The sequence below is a fragment of the Siniperca chuatsi genome, linkage group LG8, assembly GCF_020085105.1.
Source record: "Siniperca chuatsi isolate FFG_IHB_CAS linkage group LG8, ASM2008510v1, whole genome shotgun sequence".
Taxonomy (NCBI): Eukaryota; Metazoa; Chordata; class Actinopteri; order Centrarchiformes; family Sinipercidae; genus Siniperca; species Siniperca chuatsi.
The window spans coordinates 12,557,832-12,584,398 of NC_058049.1; the positions used below are offsets into that span (position 1 = coordinate 12,557,832).

General features: G+C 41.5%; 1 protein-coding gene and 2 long non-coding RNA genes across 4 annotated transcripts; 1 reads left to right on the forward strand and 2 right to left on the reverse strand.

Annotated features, from left to right (window-relative positions):
* Nucleotides 1-433: 433 nt before the first annotated feature.
* Nucleotides 434-24,792, reverse strand: LOC122880421. 2 transcript variants are annotated; one of them, XR_006378926.1, is made up of 5 exons: nucleotides 19,840-24,792; nucleotides 16,003-16,099; nucleotides 4,032-4,196; nucleotides 2,180-2,350; nucleotides 434-2,068 (listed from the first exon to the last, which is right to left on the reverse strand). It is a non-coding gene; the product is annotated as an uncharacterized LOC122880421 (long non-coding RNA). The 2 variants fall into 2 exon arrangements; XR_006378925.1 differs by having other exon boundaries at nucleotides 4,032-4,199; nucleotides 19,840-24,791.
* Nucleotides 9,595-11,982, reverse strand: sox3 (SRY-box transcription factor 3). The gene has a single exon (XM_044205517.1). It carries the CDS (start codon nucleotides 11,220-11,222, stop codon nucleotides 10,323-10,325), a length of 900 nt encoding a protein of 299 aa, XP_044061452.1. The 5' UTR covers nucleotides 11,223-11,982; the 3' UTR covers nucleotides 9,595-10,322.
* LOC122880422 lies at nucleotides 16,107-21,449 on the forward strand. Its single transcript, XR_006378927.1, has 2 exons — nucleotides 16,107-18,485; nucleotides 19,822-21,449. It is a non-coding gene; the product is annotated as an uncharacterized LOC122880422 (long non-coding RNA).
* Nucleotides 24,793-26,567: the final 1,775 nt, after the last annotated feature.

The window sequence follows — 26,567 nt, forward strand, 5'->3', positions numbered from 1 at the left end:
ACACCTCTGTTTTGCTTGACTGCCCTGCCACACGTGACAGAAGTGTAAACTGCGAGTGGTGCCGCCTGGCGCTACCAGGCCTTCCTGGGTGTGTGTGGCAGGGGACATAGGGCAGGCGTGGCAGAGTGTCCATGTGGCAGGAGCTGCCCTTTTCTTCTAAACCAGTAGAGGAGCAGTAATGACTATGAGCTACAGCTGTGCCCACTGAGGCTTGCCCTACCTTGCCCTGCAGTGGCCCCTCAACCTCATCTCGCCATGTTGCCCTCTGCTTCTGGCCTCTGCTACTAGTTAGTGGAAGCTACAGAGTATAAGTGTATAGTGTTTTTCTCAGCTAAAATGAATGTGGGATTCCTCAAAAGAGTAATATTGAAGACCTCAACAGTATGGTAAGAGTGATCTGTTTCAATACAAGTGTAGAGATGATGTTCCTACATTAAAGCATCAAATGTTTATTGAATATCAAAGAAAACAGTCACAACATATTTAAACTAAGCCAAAGCTTTGTACATTTCACCTTCTGACACAGAATGATTCGTGAAAAATATATTTATTTACCACTTAAAAAACACAGATCACTGTGTGCACAATTGAGATCGAAGACTCTACTTTTATACTGAAACTAATGATTATTTTCATTATTGATAAATATACATATTATTCTCTTAATTCATCATTTCATCTTTAAAATCTCTGAAACTAGAGAAAGATGGCCATCACAGTTTTCCATAGTCCATCTTCAAGGTCACATCTTCAAACGTCTTGTGTTCAACAGTCCAAAACCCAAAGATACTCAATTTACAATTATATAAAACAAAAATGCGGCAAATTCTGACATTGTAGAAGATCTAGCCAGCCGTTTGTGCTTAAAAAACAATTAATCAATTATCAAAATTTTTGCCAATTCAATTTCTGTCAATTGACAAATCAATTAATTGACTAACTATTTCAGCTCTAACTGAAACAGGTCGTAGGATTGAGGAATTTGAACACTGGTGTAGGTACTGTGATCTGGGTGAAAACAAATGTGAAACTGAAAACAAAACAAGTGGAAATGATGATGGGGATAAGTGAAAGGGTTATATGAAACATTAAGTCCAAAGAAAAGTAAAGTGAGGTATGAAAGCAAAGTTTTTGAATTTGCAGATTTTATTTCTGAAGCTTGGAACAGACATAAGGCCACTACCTATGGTAAAGGCCTAGTATTTAAGATGGTTGACCCTTCTTGTTTTGTTTTTTTTTTTTCATTGTTTGTTTGTTTTATGTATAGTGCAGCATTTCAAATTGGTACAGTGAGGTGACATACATCTGCATATATAGTATATGTGTATTTGTAGATTAACTCTTGTAACTGTTACTTGGATGGTGTCTTATAAGCTTGATAGGGTTTGTCATCCTTTTGACAAGACATAAAAAAATGTATTTCACTCATTCATTCTGTAATTACTGCTGCCACTCAGTAGGTGTCACATTATGTTTTCATCACCTTTTATTACATCTATATCGTATTCTACAGTAACATAATTTTCATTTGTGTTTTTATTTGTTTCTAAATATGTCAGTCAGTACCCTACATTTCTTTGGTGATTATTGAGCTGAAAATGTCAACACCAGTAGGACTGACCAGTAGGCTCAAAACTAGAATTATGATAATGTGAAAAAAAGGGAAACAAAATAAACATAGCGTCATCATCAAAGAGGCCGTGAGATACAAGGGTTTGTGGTTTAAGGGTGTATTCACACCAAATCAGGCGATGCGGCGAAAACGCCAGTCCTCCCATTCATTTGAATGTGGGCTACGGTGGTGGGGACCACAGGGGATGCCGAAAAAACAGAATCAACTTTTGGAGAAATAACCCTGCGTTAATCGCCTCAATGTCTGATTTGGTATGAATATAGCCTAAATGAGTCAGGTTAAGGGAAGGCCTGAACAGGACATACCATGTGAGTCACAGATAGAGCAGATTGAGGTGTGATGCAAGTGATGAAACACCTAACTGTAACTAACAAAATAATAATTCAAAACTTGGCGTGCCGGGTCCAAGTGCTGGCTGTGCCTCCATGCTTCCACCTGTAGACAAAAAAAAAAAAACACACACGTTACCTTCTATACACACATAATATGATAGCATAATAAAAAAAAAGCTTGCTCTGTCACACATACATACATAAACACGCAAACCTGCCTATGTTACTGGAGCTGCTGTGCCGGGAACACACCCTCAGGGACAGGAATAACAGGCCACTCCAGAGCATGAGGACATCTGAGACACAGTGGCACCATACAAACACGATGACTTTTTAACGTCTCCTTATCTCCATCCCTAATCCTCGGCTGCTTCACCGTCATCTACTGTTTACACCAACCACAAGTCAAGAGTAAAAGCAGAAAATGGACTTTCTTAATTTTGAATGACTAAAGTCCACTGGAAAGCCATTGAGGAAGGCCTCTAGTGTGGAGGGAGCCTCATATTGAATACGGATTGAAATTTACATGACAACTTGGGAAAAATGCTTTTTTATTACTCATTCATCCCCTAAATCACTTGGCTCCCCCGCTCCTTTCCTCTGCCTGAGCTATTAAATCACCATCTTGACCCTGCGACCTGGGGCCACAGCCATAAAGAGCCCCCTGTGGGTCAGAGGCCTGATTGTAACATTTGAATATGAAATGGACTTGGTTGGGCCTGGAAACAGCCCCATGCACTGAGACACAGGCTGACCCCCAGGAGAGAGGCCTGCCTCAGCAGCCCCGGGCCTGGAGGCTGCCTCTTCTCTCAGAGAGGATTTACTTGGACTTGAGAAGGAGGGAGAGGCAGAGAGAGGGCTGAAGTCGGGGGTGGAAGGGTGAGGGTGGGGAGTAAAGCGGGTAGGGGTTGAGCGAGAGTGAGGGAGAGGAGAAAGAGAGAGGGCAGACATTTGAATAAGACAAGAAGCGATTGGTGTTTGCATGACAAAGGAGCCCGCCATCTCCCCTGATTGGTGTCACAGTGCGGCACTAAAGCCATGCAGCCCCCTGGGGTGGGGTGATGTGTGGAGCACAGACATGTTTATGCATCTAAGGTGTGATATTGGGGGGGGGGGGTTGTGGGGCCTGTCGTCAAGTTTCGGGTTAAGAAGTTTGAGCGCATATTCTTAACAGGAGAAGTTTGCATTATTCCGACTATAAATTTACAATTTTAAGTGAAAATCAAGTCCAGAATGTTACCTTTTTCTCTTTAAAGACTATGCTTGAAACTTTAAGAAAATTTAGAGCTAGCTACAGATGCTAAATAATAATAAAAAATAAAATAAAATAAAAGAAGCATTAATGGATAAACCCAGTTTATTACAATTTAGGTCTTATTTTCACAGTTTGGGGCCTTCTTTTGTATCGTTTACGATAACATTGTACTCACCAAAGTAATTGCTGAGATCTGGAAATACAGTGACAATATTACAACAAAGTCCAGCAGGTCAAGAAACACAAGCGTTCAGACAGGTTGTAAACAAGCCAACAGTTTAGCCAGATAATATAAATCACTGCCATTGCACAGAGAAACTTGGCGTGCACAATTGCAGTAAGTATGGTACATCAAAGTTGAACCAGAAGTTCAGTCTGCAAACTTTGATGGATGTTTACAAAGGACTGTTTGGGTAACAATTTTACTGTTCCTGTTCATCTATTCTTTTCAAATAAGTTTTGGTAACCTGGGAGTTTGTTTCAAACTTGTATGATAGTCTGACTTTTTTGCCCCATCACTTCTTTTTCACAAAGTCTCCCCGATCTCAGTAATTAACTTGGTGAATAGAAGTTTATTATAAACTAATAGAAAAAATGGCCAAAGCTACAAAAATAAGTTGCAAAACTATGGCATTATCCTTTAAAAGTGGGTGATCTTGATAAAAATTGGCCATAGAACTATAAGAGTTTGGTCCAGAGGAAGAAGGTTTATAGCTGCTGCCAAAATACTGTATTATGTTAGTATTTCTTTATCTCTCAGATTCCACCTTGTTTCTGAAAGTAAATACTGGTATGCTGCCCTGTTCCTTACCTGAACTCCCAAGCTTCCTAATTATTCCAGAGAGGTGTGAAGACCACCACCCTCACTGTCCCCTGCTGGGCTGTCAGTGGAGTCGCCAGCTACTGCAGGTGGACCTCTGGCACCACTGAGTCCTGACCATCCATGTCCCTCCTGCACCCACTCCTGCTACCCCTCCTTCTTAACGTTTGATGGGAACAATGACAATAGAAGAACAGAGATGAGAGAGGATCATATGAGTAGGCAAATCCAGGGACTATGAAGGGGATTTCACAGCTCAATAAGTTTGGACAATTTGTTTACAATCCCCATTAATACAGGTCCTTAATACAGGTCCCTCGGGAGTAGGTATATGCATAAACATTGATTCATTTTAGATATTTCAGATTAGCTGGGAGTTGGTGCATTCAGGAGAATGATGCAGAAGTGCCTAAAGTGCAAGAAAAAGTACCACAGGGGGTCAAAGAGGGAAGGGATGAGGATGAAGGAAGCGCAAGTGAGAGTTAGCGAGGTCACACGCTCTCACTCGCACACACACACACACACACACACAATGTACGCAAGATACACACACACACACGCACACAAACTAACCCCCTGCAGACAAAGCCTCCACAGGCTCATCTGGGCAGTCCTGCTGGCCCTCAGGGACACACCTCCAAGAGAGATGGCCTGGCTAACTCTCCATGGCAACTAATCAATAAGTGACAGAGTCAGTCAGGACTGACCCGTAGCTGAGTGTGTTCCACCTCCCCCCATGTTCCCAGGGTTACACTCCCATAAACCACACACACACATATATACAGACTCGGCTACACTAAAAGACAAAGTGCCCCCAACCTGACCAGTGCCCCCAGGAAAATAAGTATTTGCTCGTACTTTGGGTGCATTTGACAACATGCGCAAGTGTTTTAGTTTTTTGTGTATAGTGTGTGTGTGGGGGGGGGGGATGGACGGACACATGTGGGTACAGGTTACTGAATGAACACAGCTACTGACAATAGCGATATGATCAAAGGGCTTCTGATTTCTGATGGAGCAGAGTCACCACACCACCATTGTGTATCTGTCAGTGTGGGTTCCCTCTCACTGTCCTCGACAAACACTAATCAATATCTGTGGCCTAGATGAGAGGCCTAATCTTCCCCCTTGTCACGCCCTTAAGTCCTCCCCCGACTCTGCATTGTCTTGCAGCAGTCCCATACTCGCTTCACTGTCCCTAGGCATAGTATGTACACATTAGCACACATACACTTGGCCCCATTTTTCTAGGCTTCCAAGACAGGTCAGAAGTGGGGTCAGAACTCGTTTGGCAAATATCAAAGCAACGCTACATGCTCCAGTGTTCATAGACAAAGTGATGTGTGCTACAGAAAGGGACCATCTGCAGCAGACACACTTTTACACACTAGAAAATCTAGCTTGGTGCCTGAGCATTCCTTAACGCACATTAGAACCAACCGTTTGTATGTAATTGGCCTTACAGGTTATTCAGGAAGAGGCCTCTTAATCCAGTTTCATTCTTAACTGCGTGCTTGTGTATATATGCATGTGTGTGTGGTTTTACACATCTTCCTCCAGCCACAATTACAAGCACAAACAAGTTCAAGTAAACCTCAGTAGTGCTTAGTTGAACAAAACGTCAAAAGGATCCCCGTCGGAAAAACTCTCTAAACATACAACTCGGGCAGCGAAAAAAACAGAATCCTCCCATTTCAGCTGTTCATGTGATTTGTATTTGTTTTGTTTGGGACAAAAGAGGCAGCAATCCTGTCTCATATTTGACATGTCTCATATTCACGCACACCTGCTGGAACAAAGTAAACACACCTTCAGAGTCAGACACCTTAATGGATGACCCTTGCATTAAAACCTAAGTCAGGATAAAGCCTAAAGAAAGCATGTAGACATGATATGGTAAAGAGACATGCCCATTCCGAATATTACTGATGAGTCACCACATCACAGCTGTCATGTACAGTGTATACAGTTTGTACATAGGTCGAACAACAACATTGCCACTGTGCTTGGTAATGTCTCATCTCCCCAGTTGTAATCATTTCACATAGATTTTTGGTTGATTCAATTAATTTAAAAGATTTGACTTTCCACTATGCTTTGTAGCGCAGGTGTCAGGTGTTTTTAATATATCCTTCAACAGAGACCTCCTGCATCAGATCAAAGGCAAAGCTCATGGAAAGCTCATCCCCAAAAACAAACCTATCAGACATTATTTTTTCACTTCAAATGTAATTTTGCACCCTAAATCAATTTCTTTATGTACCCAACCCTATAGCAGCTTGGGCGCCTGGAAGTCTAATAAGCCCTTAATTCAACTGAAATAAACACAAGTAACTTGCTGCTGTGTGGATGCAGAGTCTTGAGTGTCGGCATGCTTGCCTTTGAAGCATTTCCCACTCAGCATTCCTTGCGGTTGTGTAAGGCATGGCGATCCAACCACAGCTATCATTAATGAGCCATTTGAATTCCGCCATCACGGAACAAGTCTGTTGGTGCTCACATATGTTCAGGCAAGGAGCTGAAAATTGGGGATGTACTTAAAAGAGGAGAGGTATAAAAATGGTCAAATGTGATTTTCTAGTGTCTCTGGTGAGTGCTGTCAGTGAATGAGTGAGTGAGTGAATGGAGAGGGGATTGAGAGGACAGTGCAGTGGAGAGGGATGGCTCTCAGTGGGTCAGCCCAAAAGCCCTGACCCCAGGAGGATTTGATGCCATTTTCCCACGCAGGGAGTCGACCTGAGAGGAGCTCGTTAACAACATCTGCCCCAGTTCAGGGAGATTAACCCCCGCCCCCAACCTCTACACACTCACACACACCGCTCTGCTGTCAATCTCAGTACCTCACAAGAGTCGCACTGCTCTGGACAGGCCTGCCAAAGCTGGACAAGACACACTGGGCCCCTCCAGGCTCAGCTCAAAGGGTTTCCTGGAGATCCCAGCCACAGCAAATCAATACAGTATGACACTGTCATAGGTGCAGTCCCTAAACGCACTCATCCATTCATAGGTTACACTCAAACTATGTTGTTAGGTGATGTCTGATCTGTACATCAGAGGAGGTTCCAGATTTGAGTTTGAGATTACCTGAAGAGTTGAGAGTATGTTTGGGTGTGTTGCTGCTGGAAGTCGCCCAGCCAGTCGAGCAGGCGAGTTAGTGATGTCACCAATGTCAGTCTGGCAACCAAATTTGTGTAATGAATTTTCCACTCATCACGCTGACGTAAAAAAAAAAAAGACACTCAAAACACACGCCTATTGCTTTTAACACCATGTTCACGTATACTCCCACAAGATATGCAACTGACAGGGCATGTTCTGACATAATGAGGAGAAACACATGTGAAAAACAGGATCAACTGAAATACGGCCCAGAGCACTGCCGCTGTAAAGCTGGAGTGTTGCATGCGCTGCACACATACATAGGTGCACGTAGACACGCAGTTGCAGAATCCACTGGGAATCCGCTGAATCCATGTTCTACAGGGTTATAATTAGGTTAGTTTTTGGAGAGGGGGTTAAACAAACAGGGGCTGTGAGGTCATAGGCAGATGGAAGTGGGATATGCCTGCACTTGCTGAGTGGGCACAGAGCTCCACATGACAGGAGAGAGAGGCCCTCCAGGCGCTCAGCAGGGGGAGAGTGGGGGGGGATGGGGGTGGTGGGGAGTCCAACTCAGATGGCCTCCCTGCCAGAACATTCAAACACAATCAATAGCTATGCACGGTCCAGTCACACACACCTTCCCCCAAACAGATTTTCACTCCTAAATCATCATTACCCATGAACCTTCAGTGCCAATCCCAGCGATCGCAGAGCTGAGCTTTACTGAACAGAAATTGTAAAATATTTTTCCCTATACTGACATGTTAAAACGTTTGCATCAGTTGTTAATCAACATTTTGGGTGAAAGTCAACCCACAACTTGGTGTATTTATCAAAAGGAGTTGTGCAGATGAAAGCCATCCTGAGGTTACATTTTCGAGTTTGATAAATAACTAAAGAACCATCACTATTGTCCAGCCCACAGCAAACACCTCTGACACAGAGGAGGAGGAAGAGAAAAGCTGCTTAATTACAAAAAAATGAGTTGGAAAGTGTGATTAGGTGACGGGTGGCTGCTGGCACGCTAGAATGACTTAAGACCCTGTCAGTGAATGCAGGGAGGTCTGGATAATCTTTCCCTCCACAAAGGTGCGTGGGGCTAATCCAGGCTGCTGTGCTGAGCTGTGGATCAAGTCCTACAGGGAGTGTGGGAAGGCCAGCAGGACTGCCACTGCTTCGGCCCTCTTGGTGGCCAGACCTTATTTATCCTAAAAAGTACACTGCCGATCCATTCTTCCACACACTTTTGCATTATTAGAGTCTCAGCCACGGTGAGTGCGTTGAGGGAGGTTAAGTTTATGAATGGAATGCAATTTCAGTAGGCCTATAATTTGTTGAAAAATAAAATCCACCTTAGATTAAAGTTGCTCGAGTCATCACTAAATTTTAACAACCAACTCAGAGTTGGACAATTTCAAAATGTTACCAAATGTAAATAGCACAACAGAAGTTCCTCTGTGCACATTAACAGAAATTATATGAAAGACTAAATGATAAAATCCCTTGTCAACATGCAAAATTGTCAATTTATTAAAATACTTAGTCTTTGAAGTCATTTATTATTTTCTATGCCAAACAAAGTCAAATTATATATACTTTGGGGCACATCATATGAAGAAACTTTAGAAACTTTTCAAAACAAGTTTCAGATGGCATCTCTTGTGTTTCTTGGGGGTACATTTATGCATTTTATTAAGCATTTTTTAACTTTACACCACTTTTAAACGATCTGACGCTCATCCCATTTCTTTGTTTTAGTGTTACTTTGAGTCTTAAATTCATTTTTGAAAAAGTAGAAATACTCTAACTGAATTATTGTTATGAAATGTGAAAAACATATTCAAACTGACTGAGGCAACAAAGAGATGACAACCTGTGGAATTAAATACTCCAAGTCTGTCTTCACCAAATACTGAAATAAATGAGTGAACTGGGCAAACATAAGGAAGGAGAAGTATTACAACTTCACCGAGGCAAAGACAAATACTCTTTTCTTTTCACCAACTATTTAAAAAACGAATTTAAAAAAAAAAAAGAAAAGATTAAGACTACCCTAATTTTCAACTAACTCAATTCCAAAACTAATGAGCCTGTAAAAAATGTTTACCAGAAATATCAGATAAAAATTTCAATAGACCTAAGAATTATGTAAAATTTATATTCTTCATTTTAAGTGGATGTTAAAGATACACAAGCATTTTTTTATTTCAGTCCATGAAAGCAAAAAAATTTCACTATTCTTTACGGCTTGTAAAGTGAAAATATCACTGTACTAGGATTATCATTGTGAAAATAACAGTTTGTCATCCATTGTCTGAAGATATTCACACATCACCTATAAAATAATCACTTTTCAATGTTCCTTGTGATACAACCTGCACTCCAGAGATTTTTTAAACAACCAAGTCATATTCCCAAACTTCATATTATACACAAGAGGCAGAGTCACAAATCATGTTTCGTACAAATTTATTCAGCATTTAAGAATAGAGGATGGTCTTAAAATATGTAGAAACGTCAGTTTAAATAAACCTTTTCGTTCAGGATAATGAGTAAACATGACACTGTCAAAACCATCACAGAAAACAACATTTTACAAAAACAAATTCGAACATTTTTCACGTGACAAAACATCGGGTTCACAAGCTAAAAAGAAAAAAAAAAAAAACATCTTACTATAAATAAAACTTGCGTTTGCGACCCGCACAGTCTTAACATTTCATTTTAACCTAGGTCATGAGGGGGAGGAAAAGAAAGAGACTACAAAATTTGGACACAGTCGAGACAACTGACATTCTACAAATTAAGTGTAAACATGTATGAACCAACTTTCCATCCAGCTTTTCAGAAACACACCTGCCTCTCTTAATGAGGCCACATGCCTTTTCATAGAGAGAAAATATGGCATTAATTAAAATATAGAAGTCCAACTCTTCTACATAAGTTGATTGCTTATACTTGTGATAAAAAGCCTCTTTGCAATGCTTACTCTGATGGGCTCAACGTTCAGTTTCGGTCCATTTAAAAATTCATTTAAAAATGGACTCAAACTCAAAAGACGAGATAAAAGTGTTTTTGAACAGAACTGTTGAACGTTGTTTCTTTAGCAACCAAAAAGTTCAAGTATCCGAAGTACTTTTTTTTTTTTTAAAGTTTGAAGTCTTTTTCTTTCTGCTGCTCTCAGATGTGGGTGAGAGGTAGCGTCCCATTGACGCCAGTCCCTGCGGTCTGATAGTGCGGATGGACGCTGTGTAACCGGCTGCTCTGCAGGGAGGAATGCTCTGCGCTGTCCCCGCCGGGAGGCAGGTACATGCTTATCATATCCCTCAGGTCCCCCAAACACGCCCGCTGAGAGTGGGACGTGATGGCCGGAGGTGGTGAGCTCGGCTCGGTCTTGCACACGGACGCCATGGAGCTCAGTCCCATGGCGCTGGTGGTTTGCTGCGTGTACGCTGGAGACATGCTATACGTGGAAGCCGCGTTCATGTAGGTCTGCGCCGAGGACATCATCGGGTACTGGAGACCTGCCATCTCGTATCGGTGCATCTGCTGAATCTGGGGGCTATTCATGCTGTGATGCTGAGGGTAGGCCAACTGGTCCTGCATGAGGGAGTACGCACTGTTTGTCCACCCGTTCATGTGCGCATAACCGTCCATCCGCTGCCCCACCGACACAGAGTTGTTGACGGCGTTGGCCCCTGGCGCCAACAGTCCCCCGGGCAAAGAATACTTGTCTTTCTTGAGCAAGGTCTTGGTCTTCCTACGGGGACGGTATTTATAATCCGGATGCTCCTTCATGTGCATAGCGCGTAGACGCTTGGCCTCGTCGATGAATGGCCTCTTTTCAGCGTCGGTCAGAAGTTTCCAGTCAGCACCGAGCCGCTTGCTGATTTCAGAGTTGTGCATTTTGGGATTTTCTTGTGCCATCTTCCTCCGCTGTCCCCGGGACCAGACCATGAAGGCGTTCATCGGCCGCTTCACCCGCTCCTGGTCGCTGACATTGTTGTTCTTTGCGCCCGGCGCCGAGCCCGAGTTGGACTGCGGGAGCGGGGTCTTGATCTCGGTTTCCATCATATACATTCAGGCGGCTTTTAGTGTTCACTCACAGGCACATAAAAAAAGTTCACAAAACAGCGCCAAAAGTCAAAGAGGTAGAGATACTGACCGGTCTCATAAGAAGATGGGGGGAAAAAGTTGTGCCCAAAGAGGCAAACGTGTCTGCAGGTGCTTCTGGTTTCTCTCCGCTCAAAGCTGCTCTGTCCCCCACGGCTCTGAAACAGAAGTCTGTAAACTTGCTCGCCAAGCTCATCTGTTAATAGGCCTACTGGCCGGACCATGTGATGTGGATTGACAGCATGACAATGAGGAGCAGGCGACCAATCAGTGCGCAGCTGCCACATTCACCGTGTAACCAACAGGAGCTTACAACGCTGTGTTTTGGTTAGAGGAGGAGGGAGTGGTAAAGTTTTAAAACAGCAGCGCAGCTCAACAACCTGAGTGCAAAATGTTATAGATGTACAACCTTTATAATCTGAGAATGAAGATGAGTAGGCTGGTTAATGGAAAATGCAGCCGATTTATTTTTGTTATTAGGTGTTGCCTGATGACATCAAAATCTTTTTTTTTTTTACATCCAAAAATAGGTTATTTTTTAAAACTTTCTTCTACATTTGGGACTCAGTTGAATAAAACTAAGAAGCAAAAAACTTTGAAAGACTGAGGAACCATGTAGGTTATACTTTACTTAAAACTACTACAGCCTATATGTAGTGCTGCAGGGAAACCAAAGTCTTAAGGGATCAATGTCAATAAAAAGGCGAATCCCAACAGGCCAAATCCGACCTAAAATGAGTGCAAATATTTCTAGTAGCCTAAAAAGTGGAATATTGGAACAAAATGTGCCCTTGGCAGAGAAAACTCCTTTCATCGCTACCTGCTGTCAAACGTGCCTTTTGTTGCTTTAATCACAATTTCACAAAATAGGCCTATATTTTGCCAACATAAAAAAAAAAACCCGTCTTATTTCTTCGGAGTTCGGTGCTGTCAAAACCTTCAACACACTTCTATCTTTTTAAAAACTATTTTAAAAACAGAATATTTTAATGAGAACCTTTTTGGACCACCTGCTCGGAAGTTTTTCCCTCAGGAGTTCTGCAGTCTCCTTCGGCGCTGGGTGAATTTCCTTTAAACAAACCAGAGAGTAAAACCTGCCGAGGGGCTGAAATAATTCCATTTCCTTCCAGTGTAATTCAACTGATGTGGAAGAATATTCTATAAGTGTACATGTTCAAATAAAACAGAATAATGCTGATGACTGCACTAGTATAAATAAAATAATATTCATTTTTTAAACAGAAATTAGTACGCAACAGAAGCAAGTAAAGTATTTCATTATCTCATAAAAATACCGTGACATTATTTTAACTAAAATAGGACAGTAGTACTCCGTTTCAAATTAAATTTAATGGCACGTTAATGTGGATGTTTCTGCAGCGTTAACGGACCAACACTGCAAAACTTTAATGCATCAACGACCTCTGGTGGAGGGGACAGGCTATCTCTGTAATCCCAGAGGAAAAGTTTAGTTGGAGACTCTGCGTGGCAAACAGCTCGCTCGATCTGAGTGACTGCTCGTCCTAAAAAAACCCACAAAAAAACTACATGTTTGCCGACTTGTTTTCTCTCTGCGGTGTTAATGGTTATTAAAATGATTACCGTGGAGTGGCCTTCATTTGCACGTGTCTCCTTACAAACGACCTGAAACGCCGCTTCGCCGTTGAAACCAATTGCTCAACAGGGCAAACCTCACACCTGCTAATGATCACGAGCGAATCGCCCATCGAAAACGACTATTAACACCTCAGCATTTAGATGAGCTCTGCAGGGATCGTTCTGGTATGTGCATTTTAGAGCCTTTCACCTCCCGGAGCTTTAAAAGCTAAAATGCAGCTACTTTGGGCCTCCTACAATTTATAGATGCAGGGCAATGCGGCCACCCGAGGACCGGAGCGTACAGACTTTATTTTAAAATTATTTATCATTTATTCTGGAGTGCAAAGATTCAAATGCAAAAACCAGAGTCTTTAGTGGGAAACACGGAAACAAGATCAGCGTCCCCTCTGATTCAAGGCTTTAATCAGCTGCTTCTATTAAATTATCAATGAACCGATAACACCTGTCAGTCAGTCTTTATTCCCAAGAATGAATGAAAGTTTCCGTTTTCAAAGTAAAATGTCAAACTCCAACGCTTTTAACAAAAGCGTTTTGCATTTAGGATATAAAATGTATTTTACAGCCATTATAGATATATTTATAAAAGTTACACAAACGGACTCAAAACAGGCATAAATAAAAGGTGTCAATAATATTTATGACTTTGGAAATTAGACTGATATGTTATCTTAAAGAGACGGAAAGCCTATAGTCCCTCAACCATATAGTTATAGTAAATCAGCTGAAAGGAGACCTCACTTCATGAATTTAATTTTCGCGTTCAATGGGGCGTTACAAACAGAGCAAGAGCAATAAAACTAATGTCCAATTAGCAGTCATCTATTCTCGGGGACCAGTTATTTGTTTATCTGGGCAGATCTCAATACTGATCCGCTTGTAATCTTCTTATGGAAATTGACCGGTAGCAGAGAGAGAGAAAGGGAAAAAAAACACACCAGGAGTAACCCGGAGTTTGGTAATGAGGGCCTCTGTGCAGCTAATTTCCTAATTAAGGAACGGAGGACCACCAGCACAGCCTGCTCTAATTCAGACTCAACAAGCCTGACAGCCCAAAGGGGCTCTCAGGGCGCGCGGCTGCAGGATCCCACTGTTGAATGTTGGGAAATATGACGATGTCCTGATGAGAGGATATAACCTGCATGCAACCATCTTGATCTTAGATAATTTAATGTTTAAAACAATGGATTAATTGTGCATGTAGCGTGAAAACAAAAATTCCTCTCAAACCATTGATTTCTGAGGTGAAAACAATTGTATTTTAGTAATTTTCGTTTCAGTATATATGTATCGGATTCTCAAAAGCAGATGGTTTGCTTAAATTTGACATTTATGTTGACACAGCACTGAATCTGGTGACTACATTTGACAGGAATCACAGAAAACAAATGTTTTTTGTTGAAGAAACTGTCTAATTCATGGCCTTTGGGCCTAGAAAATAAAAACAAAAATGTTAGTTATATTTGCAAAGAGCTTTGTGGGAATTAAAATCTATTCAGGCTAATTGACACAAGACGACATTATTTCAACCTTTGAAACCAGTTCAGTTGTCTGCATGTCCGCAACCTTTGCTCGGCTGTCAGTAGAGCTTTATGGTCGCAGCCGCTGCATGTCTGCCATTCATCTGCAAATAAGTAACTGATAATAGCTTGTAATTTATTGTTTTTTTATTGCCTTTTTATATTTATAGCATGCGTTTACGGTTTTATTTTGTTTTTATCTTATTTTCGACAATTCCCAAAGAGGACAGAGATATTTTTATAATCGAACGTCGCATCTCAAACCCACAATAAACAACATTATTTTACGTGTCCATTTTAAACCCCACGACCCCCAGAATCAATAACTTTTTTTGTTTCAGCTCAGTGACTGCGGACAAGGCCTTTGAGAAACAGTAATTAACAAAGAATGGGTTTTCAATTACAACCACAATGGAGACTGTCTCATTAAGATTTGCATGATTTTTGGACGAGGAATGCAAATGAAGATGCAATTTACGCACGGTCTGCTGTTCCTATTGTGTTGGCGTGAATGGTTGCGTCCTCCCAGTTCAACACAGGTAAAATAATATTCACGGGTCATTTAAAGGAATAAAAGTGCTACTATTATCACCTCTTTAATTCACAAAGCAGGGCTAGTATTCCTGATGGTAATTTGACTTATTTGACCCATAAGAGCTGTCCTTGACACAAAATAGTAACAAAAATATTTTAAAATGTTTAATGTCTGTGTGTAATGCAGATTCATTGCTGAGGAGACACTTTTACTCTTTTTGTTATTTTTTAAAAACCGAAACTGATAACATGTCTTATAAAACCTTTTTGGCAGGTATTTTTACAAACAGTCTGTCAATCATGGCTCATTAATTTATGTCAGGAAATTCTTACTAAAGCTGCTAAAAAAATAAATTTAAAGGCTTCTGCAAAATGCATTTTTATTCCTGGATGCTGCTTTGGAAAATTCAGACACTAATATTATGAGCTAGTCTAGCAACAGGTATCATAAAACCTAATTTAAATTACTTACTGATAGCATCTCTGCATGGCAGATCTGTTAGGAAGAGGAGCATCACCTAATGAGAGTTTTTGGTTTACTTTGAAACTTTTTCAAACTAATAGACGTTTCTCACAGGATAAATAATAATATGAGATAGATATTTTTGCACTCTGCTGCTGCATAAAGGCTTAAGTCCTAAACGTCTCCTCAGGAACTACGACAAACTCTCTCTCTTTTTTTTTCATCTAATTAATTTTTCTTTTATATTTATATTTTACAAAATAAATTTCCAAAAAATTGTCCAATTTGTTCCAGATAAAGGATGGCCCAAACCTTGTAATGAATAATCAGAATTGCTGAAGATGATGTTTAGACTCTTTGATGGTTTTAAGTATGTGTTCACTACTTCCTGACAAAGAAACAGGAGAAGAGAGAGTTAACTCTACTGTATGTGCATCACGACAGAGAATAAATAGAGGCCAGGTACTGAACTTCAAGAGAAATGTGATTTTCTTGCTGCTCTGTGTCACCACTTTTCCTCGGTTGTTCCATCAAAGAACGGCTGTATATGGAGCTTTACAGTCATCATGAGAGAGGATGGGAAAGGATGAAGCAGGCAGATTAGTAAACTCACCACATGTTGGGACGCGACCCCGGCGATCATTTCTTACTGTGGGCCCATCTGAGGCAGTAAAAGTTCGGTCATTAGGTGAAGGGACTGTCACTCAAACCTTCAAAAGAACCAAAACACACACTCAGCGGACAGATGCATCGATTTTCAGGAGAGCTTTAGTGGAGTGTTGCAAGTCTGTCAGGAGGACTCGAGGCTAATGGAGAACGCTGCATTCTTGCCTCCACTGTAGCAGAGTAATTTGTGTTTTCATTATGGTGGTGGGGGAGTGAAGCTGAGAAGTGATATGTCCGCACTCAACAGCCACCTTGTGCAGCTCTGTGGAATGTAACCGTCTTACTTATTGACCTCGGCTTGTAAAACAACATGCAAAAAGCTGTTTGCCTCCTGTAGCTGTCTGTGAAGAATGCTTCAAACTTTAGCCTCTTTTTCTCCCCGGCAGGCCAAGCATGTCCTTCCTCATTATGTTCTTGTGTGAGCAAGGCCAAGGCAGCTGACACAGACCCAGTGTAATCTCTTTAACCCGCCACTGTTATGAGCAGACAAGGCGTGACCACCCAACACTCTGCTCCATCTCACTTAGCCAAGGGAATAGTTTTTCACTTCATCACCTCACCCTCTTTGGGTTGTAGCTGCTTATCATCTAGGGATGCACATTTCAAACACATTTGATCAAGTATGCTCAACACATAAGTGCATGCAAAATGGTTCAGTTGCGCGCACACACACACACCCGGGGGTTAATCATTGTTACAACACCACTCAATATAATTATGTGCAGCAGTGTGCAGTTAAAAATTCATATACTCACTGACCCTTGGAGCTCCTGTAATTGACACAAGCATTTTTTGCTGTGGTTATTGACTAATGAAGCTAAAAGCAAATGAAATTATATCACAGGAGAGGACATTGGTGGAAGCATTTTTAAATGAACATACAATGATTATTAGCTCCTTGAAGTCATTTCTTAGACAAAGACTCTTTACGTTTACTTAGCAGATTAGGAGAAACATTCATATTAAAACATTTGGTATATGATGCGTTAAATGAAAAATAAAATACTAAATTACTGTGAATTATAAGCTCCTATCCACTGAAAGCTAATTTCAATTCAGTTTAAATTAAGCAGAAAATTTCGATAAATATGGTTTTGCTTCTGAGCCACTGGGCGAGGCTGGATTAAGCCATCTAGTGTGCAACATGATCACTTCTGTGTTTGCTCAGGAACAAAGTCTGCTGCCCAAACTTTTGCAGCTGAAGCTCAGCTCACACTTGAGGCTCTAATCAATCTTGATTTATCCTATCATATTGCATCTCATTTGTTGGTTTCAGAGGTTTGCTACAAAGTAGTTTTTCTAAACATTATGCACTCTGAATAATACCAAATACTGTATACGTGCAACAAAAGAGAACAGTTTAACTTAGGCCTCCAGATGCTTTTTCTTTTGCACCAGCATTAAAGTTATGATATTCTGTCAGTAAGCAGATGCCTGTTGCTTGGAAACTGCTGTCTATGAATGGCATTATCAAGCACCTCTATATGATGATCATTTTAAATACTGTTATTGCCTGACTGGCTAATTACAGCACTCATTATTTTCCATGTATCTTTTGAATCATTGCCATGTTCAGTTTTTCCAAAAACAATGGAAACTTTCTCCGGTTTTTGTTTGGAAGAAAGTGCTGAATCGTCACTTTTTGCTTTGCGCCATGCCCAAGCAAGCAGCTCTCTTTTGTTTTAGCCATAATTGAGATCCCACTAATCTAGCCTCTTTTAAAAAATGAAACAGTCTCTTTGTCAAGCCTTCATTAGTTTAAGATAATATTGTGTGAATGCACAATTAATTTCCAGTGCAACTTTAATTAATTAAATACAACCAATTTTGTAATATGATTAATGCCACCAAGTTGTTATCTGTATTCTCCTCCAAAATGAATATGTAACAGCGATACAGCACTGAGCATTAATTGGGGCTTTTAAGAACCCAAAATTAGGTTAGGTAATTATAAGAGGTAATTTATTAAACCTTAAATAAAGAAACAAACAAGCATAAATTGATATATAAATCATGAGTACCATTGTGTGTAATCTAGCTGTGATTTGGGAGAAAATGACAAATCTTTGTTGTGCAAAGCACTTGATAAAGCAGATAGTGGTCATAAATTTAGTCCCAGTCAAGGTCTCATTAAAAGAGGCATAATTTAATTAAGAGTTAGCCATCGCCCTCTAAATATATTAATTACCTTGAGCATGACGAGATGAGTGCAGTGATTATTGCGTATTTCATTAGAGTAAGTCTTCTGGGAGAAGAGCATACTAAGGTGGGAAGCTGACTGTGTTGACAAGATAATGGATGGGCTGGTCTGAGATGAATTTGGTCACCTTGCCTTGGGTTGAGCTCAGAGAGGTGAGGCAGAGGACAACACAGGTCCCTGAGAAGGTGGGATGTCTCCACTCAGTTTACTGGGACATTTAGAGCTTTCAGGTGAGTGTTTGAAAAAGGTTTGGCAAGTCCGTATCACACTTAAGTAAATTCTTTTTTTTACTGTATGAACCAATTATTACATGAGGAATATGTGACTAAATGATAAATAAAGCGTATTAATTTCAGAGCCAGTTCAGTATAAAGAATTGACATTAAAACATTGTCGTGTTCAGTCTGACAAACAAATCCAATTTCTACACCAAGTATTATGAAATTACATGCTGGGGCTGATTAAATGACAATATGAGAAATACATTTTTAGATTTCAAATAAGTTTCCTTTTGATTGAACTAAAAATTGTATCTGTATCCCTCTAAGGTTGTGATATTACATTTTAGCGTCTTATCTCTGTTGTTGCTGCAACCTCTGAATATGGTGCACAAAATAAATTGATAAAAAAAACAACAAAAGAAGTGTGAAAGCATAAAAATAACAGTAAAAATCATTATTGTGCTTAATTCTTAATGTAACTGCTAAACTAAGAGCTACTGCCTCTGTTCTCAGCAGCTTAATCGATCGTGGTGCACTAATAACGCTTTACTTTTCCATTTCGCTTATGTCAACTATCGCTCTTTACTAACACATCTAATAGAACTGTGCCACCTAGTTGTACACACACACATCCACAAACACACACACACACACACCCAGAGACCAGAGGAGTACAGAGGCGACGGCTCATTGCCCCATAGAGTGATATGTCAATGAAACATACAAGATGTTGCCGCTGCATTGGAGCGATTTCCAGCCTCGCTCCTCTCCTGGCTGACAGCCGGACAAAGAGCCTAAGCTACTATTATCTGGAAGCAAGCTCTCATTCTTGCTTTAATCTTTCTCTTCACTTACACAAACATAGATGTATGTGCTTGTGCAAACACACGGAGCTCAGCATAAAGTCACCAATGCACCCAGTGTGCATATCAGACAGGACAAACCTTTAGTATTGTAGGGAGTTTGGACATTGTTAAAGTGTCAACATGGTTGTATACTGTACAGTGTTGGCAAAAAAAAGAGGTGGAGCATGAGTTCTGAATTTCTGAGACTGTCAGTATTTTACATTTTACACAAGTTAATATTCTCAAACTTCTACTCATCTCTTCTGTTATTTCTAATTCTACTGTGTCTGATCAGAATGACATCTAGACCAACAGGTGACATGATGTGTCTTTAAAGAGAAATTATTTCCACAGGCTAAATCGGACAATGTTTTAACGAACATATGCGTGAACAGAGGCACTAAACGCAACTCACAGAACACAAAGCTCCCTACACCATCTCCCTGAACGCCCCCCTCCCTCTTCTCTCTTTACTACTAACCTCCTCCCACTCTGGCCAGAAAATCAAGGACACTCACCAAGCTCTGACTGGTCCCAAGGCTGCTGCTGCTTCCCAATCCCTCTGTTGGACACACCTTCAACAGCTGGCTGTCAGCAGGCCCAGGAGCAGCAGGACCATGGACTCGAAGATAGCAGTGACATCCACAGCCCAGAGCCTCAGCCCACGGCCAGTAAGACGGGAGCACCCCCACCATGATAGCTCCCAGTGCAGCAGAGAAATATGTAAAGAGCGAGAGAGCCGGGCAGTCACTGGTGTGGTAGTGCACACTGAAGCTGAGCTCTCCCTGCTCTGGGACCCATCTCATTCAGCCAAGATTGCTTCATACAAAAGTTGACAATACACCAGTGAAAGCCATTGTTGATATTCAACATTTTTTAAATAGCTGAGCAGAATAGACAACATGGCAGGCTGCAAAACTTGGCAAGGGAAACTGACCTGGATCCTCCCGTTTGAAAGGGTTTCCATGCTGGGTGAGAGGAGAGAGGGCTATTGTGTTAAAAAAAGAAAAAAAAAGAAAGAGGGAGAGCTGGTGTGAAAGAGCTCAAAAAAACAAAACATCTCCCATCCCGGGAGAGCAGAGTACAATGCTTTCTATGCAGCAGGAAGAGGACAATCACCTCGCACGGTCACAAGCATATACCCATTACCAAGAAAGAGCAGAACATTGAAATCAATGCAATCAGATCCATTTTAAAACAGGATATTATATTTCTGACTCTTGAACCGAACAAGGAAGCTCCAACCCCACATAACACTCTGATAGAGTTGTTTAAAAATAAGCCTGAGAACACGTGTATCACACCCAACATTTAGGTCCAACAGTTAAATATTACAACCAACCAAAAACTATAATTCCATTCAGTGCACTGGCTTGGCTAATGTCCAGAGGTATGTCTTCCAGAGAGCCATCTATTCCTCTAATGTTGCACAGATGAGGATGATACTGTGTGATGCTGTTAATGGTGTTCTGTTTCCGTCATTGTCAAGCTGACAAGGGTGCAGATTGATATGGATATTTAAGAAGCCTTTAAGCTTCCATATGTCAGAGCATCACAGTGCTGCTCGTGCCTCAAAAGCTATCAAAACATCTAATGTAGTGTATGTGTCTCTGTGTCTGTGTAGCCCTGAGGCGGGTCCCAGTGTTGTGTTTCGTGCATCCTCGTGCCTCTCAGTGGGCAGCAGGGTGGGAGGGAGGGAGGGCTTAAGTGATGAATGTTAAAAACCCCTGAAGGAAACAGCTGCAATACCTGGGACCCTTCCCATCCAGCACAACACAAATCCATTTAGTAACTTATCACAATACTGTAAACTCAAAGTAACTAAAAATGCACTTAGCTACCTCATATTCTGATTCCTGCAGATTAATCAAAGGTTGCAATAAACCTACCAGCACTGCAAGTAATGCAACAAAGGCAACAAATGGCCAGTAGGTGTTGTCTTCCAATTGCTTATTTTGCCTGATCAACAGTTAAAACACCCAAAGGGATTCAGTTTATAATGATATGCAACAGAAAAAAGCTGCAAATCCTCAGCCTTTTTATTTGGTAAAATTATTCATCAATTATTAAAATAGTTTTTGATTCGTTTTCTGTAAACTGACTAATCGATTAAACCTATTTTTGTTGACATTGGCTTTGCTTACTCTGTTGTTCCCACATACCCCAATGCTGTACATGTAAAAGTAATAATTGCAAAAATCAAGCAATTTTTTCCCTAAATATATATATATTTTCTAAATACAGTCTGTAGAAAAGTATTGACTTGGTAACTCTTCGGTTTGATGAAGGTGGCAAAATACAGATATGGCCATAAAGCATTGTTATTATACAAATAAAATATTTTATGTTTTATATGTCATATGGGCTATGCATGAACAAATTCATTTTGTTTGCCAAAAAGTCATTCACAGACAGATAGGACTAATGTTTGGGGTCAATGAGACTGTAAGACCATTTATCAACAAACTGTTTTAAAATTCCAATAACAGAAATTCAAATTGACTTATTTGGGATTTGGGAGTGCTCTGTAAAAAATTCTGTCAACAACAACACAGATCTAGAGCATATGAAGATCCTTTGCATTTAACCATGTTTTACAGCTGTGACCACTAACAGAAGTTACGCGTCATTTTATATAGCAGACAACTGAAACATGGTTTATAAGCAATTCTCATAAAATTAAGAAAAGTCTTGAAGTATCAAGCTGATAAAACAATGTTAAGTTTGTCTTTTGAGCTGTGAAAGAGGGCTCGGGGTCTCCAGGACCCCAAACAGAACATGAGGGTTAATTGAGTAATCATTTTAGCACTAATACCTACTACAGTGTCATACACTAATGTAAGGTGGAGGACTTTGGTAACAAAATCTGTGGGTCTTGTTCTGTAGTGTATTTACTTGCTCAAAGCATGATGTGTGTGTGTGTGTGTGTGTGTGTGTGTGTGTGTGTGTGTGTGTGTGAGAGAGAGAGTGAGAGAGAGAGAGAGAGAGAGAGAGAGAGAGAGAGAGAGAGAGGCAGGCACACAGAAACAGGACCGGTCTGGCCTTTTGACAGAGGCAGGCTTGGAGTTGGAGATGTATAATTAAATTGATCAGGGAGAAATTACAGCTCTGAGAAAGAAGGCAGGGCCCACATAATCTTATAGGTGTGTCAGTGCTTGGTTGCAAGACAGGGAGAGAGAGGGAACCTGTGGCGTCTTTACTGGAAATCCACGTCAGCGCCACCCATCACACACTATTAGCTGCCATCAAAGCTCTAATTTTACTCTAGCATTACACCCCACTCGCTGTATCCCCCTCCCTCCCCTGCTGGTCTGGATGGCGCAGCCTGGTGGGAAAACGACATTCAATCCGCTGTCCGCCCCATTCAGGCCAAATTGGCAAATGACAGCTCTCCGCCTCTCAGATTTCGGGAAGTGAAAGGTACCACCGCCACCATCAGCCTGAGGCTCCAAAAGCTGTTGGCGGGGAAGGTGGAGGGGTGAGTACAGGAGGAGAGTGAGGACCAGTGAGGCTGAGGATAGGACTGAGGTGGGTTAACAGCCTCCCTTGTCCTCCTCGGTGGTGACAGTGCTGGACAGAGAACACAGAGAAAAGAGAGAAGAATGCCTACTCAGCAGATCAAAGGAACTTCCCTGAGACCAATGGGGAAAGTTGACCTCAATCCCCTAATCATCCACTTTACCACCCCGTGCCGAGCTGTGCGGGCAGATGAGAATACAACGTTTGCCCTCATCGAGGTCAACAGCTGCGAGAGGGCTGCACACAGTTAAATCTTAGAGATAAGTATATAGAGGCATGCCGTCTTGGGAACACGGGCCTTTACTGTGCCTTAAAACCATCTTTTTTCAAAATCAAATCAAACTTATTATATCAGAATAAAACCCTCGGGATGTAGCATCTCGTTTCCAAGGGGGTTTATGGCGCTCTTCTAGATGTATTCAAACTAAAATTCTGCAGAAAAAAACCATAAAGACAACAAGCCATGACACCTTTGGTCTGATGAGCTGCATATGAAAAGAAAAAGGACATAAAAGAAAGAAAATATATGGAACGTACATGGAAGCAGCCCTCTGCTCAACACACATGCACAAACAACAAGGTCTTTCATCAGCGTTTTACCATGACACACAGGGAAAAGACACAGAACATATTGTGTTAGACACTAACTGGCCGCCCGACTGAATGGTACTCTTACTGCTAATTAAGTGCTAATGGCAGTTCCCCCTGCAGAGAATACAAATTAATGTTCCATTCTTCTGCAGGCTGAGCGCGTACTCCACCACGGCCTAATGAGGGGAGGCAGGTACGTCTTCTCCCAGGCTGGGTTAATAAGCGCAACACAGTGGGGTCTGAGTAGAGAGGGCCATACCAGGGGGCTGCTTCCTGTTCCCTAATCTTAACAGACCCCCCTCAGAACACTCACAATGAGCCACGGAGGTAATGAAAGGATTTGTCCCATAAACTCGGAAAATAGGCCATCTTATATGTGTGTGTGGATAGCACCTCGAAAGGTTTGGTGTCTGTACTAATGTAACATTAACATGGAGGAAATTCTGGATTTAAAATACAGTATATATGACAACAAAACAACCAGTGCACTTATAGAAAGTGATATTTCTTCTTCTTTCAGACAAAGATATTTGCAAAATATTTGTGGGAAAGGTGTCCATATTTCACAGTGACGTGTATGTAACTCAGTATATATAACTATTGTATGTATATACTATTTGTACCAAGCAATGCAAAAGTATAAAAGTACTTGGGAAACTGTTCCTGTTAAAAAAAATATATTTTTGACACCAAGTACCATTTCATATTGGGTATGTTTTCTTGTGTGTCTTCCTACAGAATTACAATCTAGAAACTGCTGATGTCCCTTAGAAAACTACTTCTATTTTATATAGTTTCCAGCTGCCTGAGAATATGCACGGCAGAAATATAAATAAATACATTACCTGTTTGGATGCAGAAAGCCTGGGAATCAGATTCAAAGTGCTGAAGAATGAATGGATGTGCGAGTATGCGGCTGTGTGCACGAGCGTAAACATAGATTGAGGATGGTATTGGAATTACCTGAGTGAGATAATGGTGGTGCATTAGATTAACTTTCAGTCCTTAAATGCAACACATTTAGGCAATCTTGTCCCCCAAAAACATGTCAATGTCTGAAAGGCCTCCCTCTCGCTATCAGGAGCCTCTGGTCCCCCACACTGATGCAGTTGGCAAGGCGCTACTGTCGACTGTCAAAACGCAGCGCCAGATCTAGTTATAAAATAATTGAATTTTCATATCAGAGGGGACCAGAGTCCCAGCAGACAATAGGAGTGCTGAGTCCTCTCTGATATTGGCTCAGGCCCTTTGCCATGCGCATGAAATCAGTATGTTAATGTTCCAGGGTTTTCTTTTTTTAAGGGCACTTGTGCTCTCGCAATGTACTACCGATGCGGTTTCAAAAAATTGCAACTATTGATAAGTAGGCAGCCAGCAACCCCCTCGACCCCTCCTCCCACCCAACATCCCCACCTCCGCCTCCCCCAACCCACCGAGGCTCTAGACGTTCTCACACCCCCATCCTCCCCCATTATTAAAATTGTAATTTATTTTTCTAAATCAGAATGACAGCTTGCTTTCTTTTCTCTGCAGCAGGCAGTGAATCACCGAGCTTTAATTACTTTCGTAACTTCGCTGACCCTGTGAGCGTGCTGCTTTGCCAGAGAAAATGGGACCTCCAACAAAGGCCCTCCACAGCCACAGCCGCCTTCGGTTCATTCAAAATGCGAAAATTTATCAAACTACGGATTTTATAAGATTTTGTTAACATTTCACCTCCTATCTTTTTCACACTCTCCCAAAACACCCCCGCTTGCAACAGTTCTGCACTCCCAATCTCCTGGCCCACCTCCTGAAGAAACTAAACTAAACAACCTTATTCCAACTCTCCCTCTTTCCTTCTCTCTCTCTTTCTGTGTGTGTGTGTGTGTGTGTGTGTGTGTGTGTGCTTGTGTTGACTCAACAAGGTCTCTTCAGGTCAAAACAGCCAGAGGTCATACTATTATCAGTAACCCCTTCATATCCAGGCCGTGGCCCCAGCAGCAGAGAGACAGCGCAGGGTCCTGAGGCCACAAAGCACAGATCAACAGGGAATGAAAGCTGCATTTGATCACTTCACAGATCTTTGACCTGTAGACATCAGGGTCAAGCTTTATTCAGCACAGTCGTCAAAGTCTATCACATAGCTATCGACGGCCTTTTCTGATTACAGGTCATCGCCACAAGGGAGTCGCTTCAGTGTTTAAAAGCATCTCTGAAAGTGTAACATGGATCATGGCCATGACACCAATGTGTCAGAGAGCCTTATGTGACTTTTAAGTTGAACAGGAAGAAGGTTTAAGATACTGCCCTCTTCTGCTTTGTTGCTACAAAGTTCAGGCATGTTTCTTGTTCGCCAACAGATCCCTATTTGCTTCACATTATTCCCAGCGCCTGATTTATTAAAGTAGCTAATATGTTGTAATCCCTACTATCGCTCTCACCTTCTCACTGGCACACCTCTGTTTTGGGCTGTGCCACTGTGTGAACCAGGGGTGTGCAGGCACGGTTGGTCTTTTGCTGACTGCCTGATAATTGAATGAGCGATTATCCCTCCCATTAATAGACAATGATACAGAAAGCACTGCCATATGTTCGGAATATTAATGAGTGGCTGCAGCAGCCTAGATAAGAGAAGCACCATGCAGTTGCTGTAATAGGGGTTAAAACAATTTGCCCCCCCACCACCACCCTATCCCTCCTCGCACACACACACACATCACCTCCCATGCTTTCCACTATGCTAATCCTCCATCCTCTCACCAACTAGGCAGGCTACCACCAACCAACCACCCCCCATGGCCTGGACTTGTGCTTGGCACTGACCTCACTGCTGCCAAGGCTGACCCGCCATTGTGTGAGAGTGCAAGCAGGGTCACTTGACAACAGAATGACATGCTAATGATGGGAAGCAGCGGGTGTTTAGTATTTATGTTATGAGACATTTTGCAACAAAATGAGCTGGAAAAAAGCTGCAGCCATTCAGATTATTTTCCCGACAAAAAATAATCACAACTGCTCCTTGGTTTTTTGCAATTTTCTAGCTTTATCTACCTGTTATCTGTCTTTGTCTTCTTGCTGTCACAAGTAAAGTGTTTTTTTCTGATATTCAGCTAAAGTAAAGATGCAAATGTAGCTGGAGCCCACAGTGCCACAA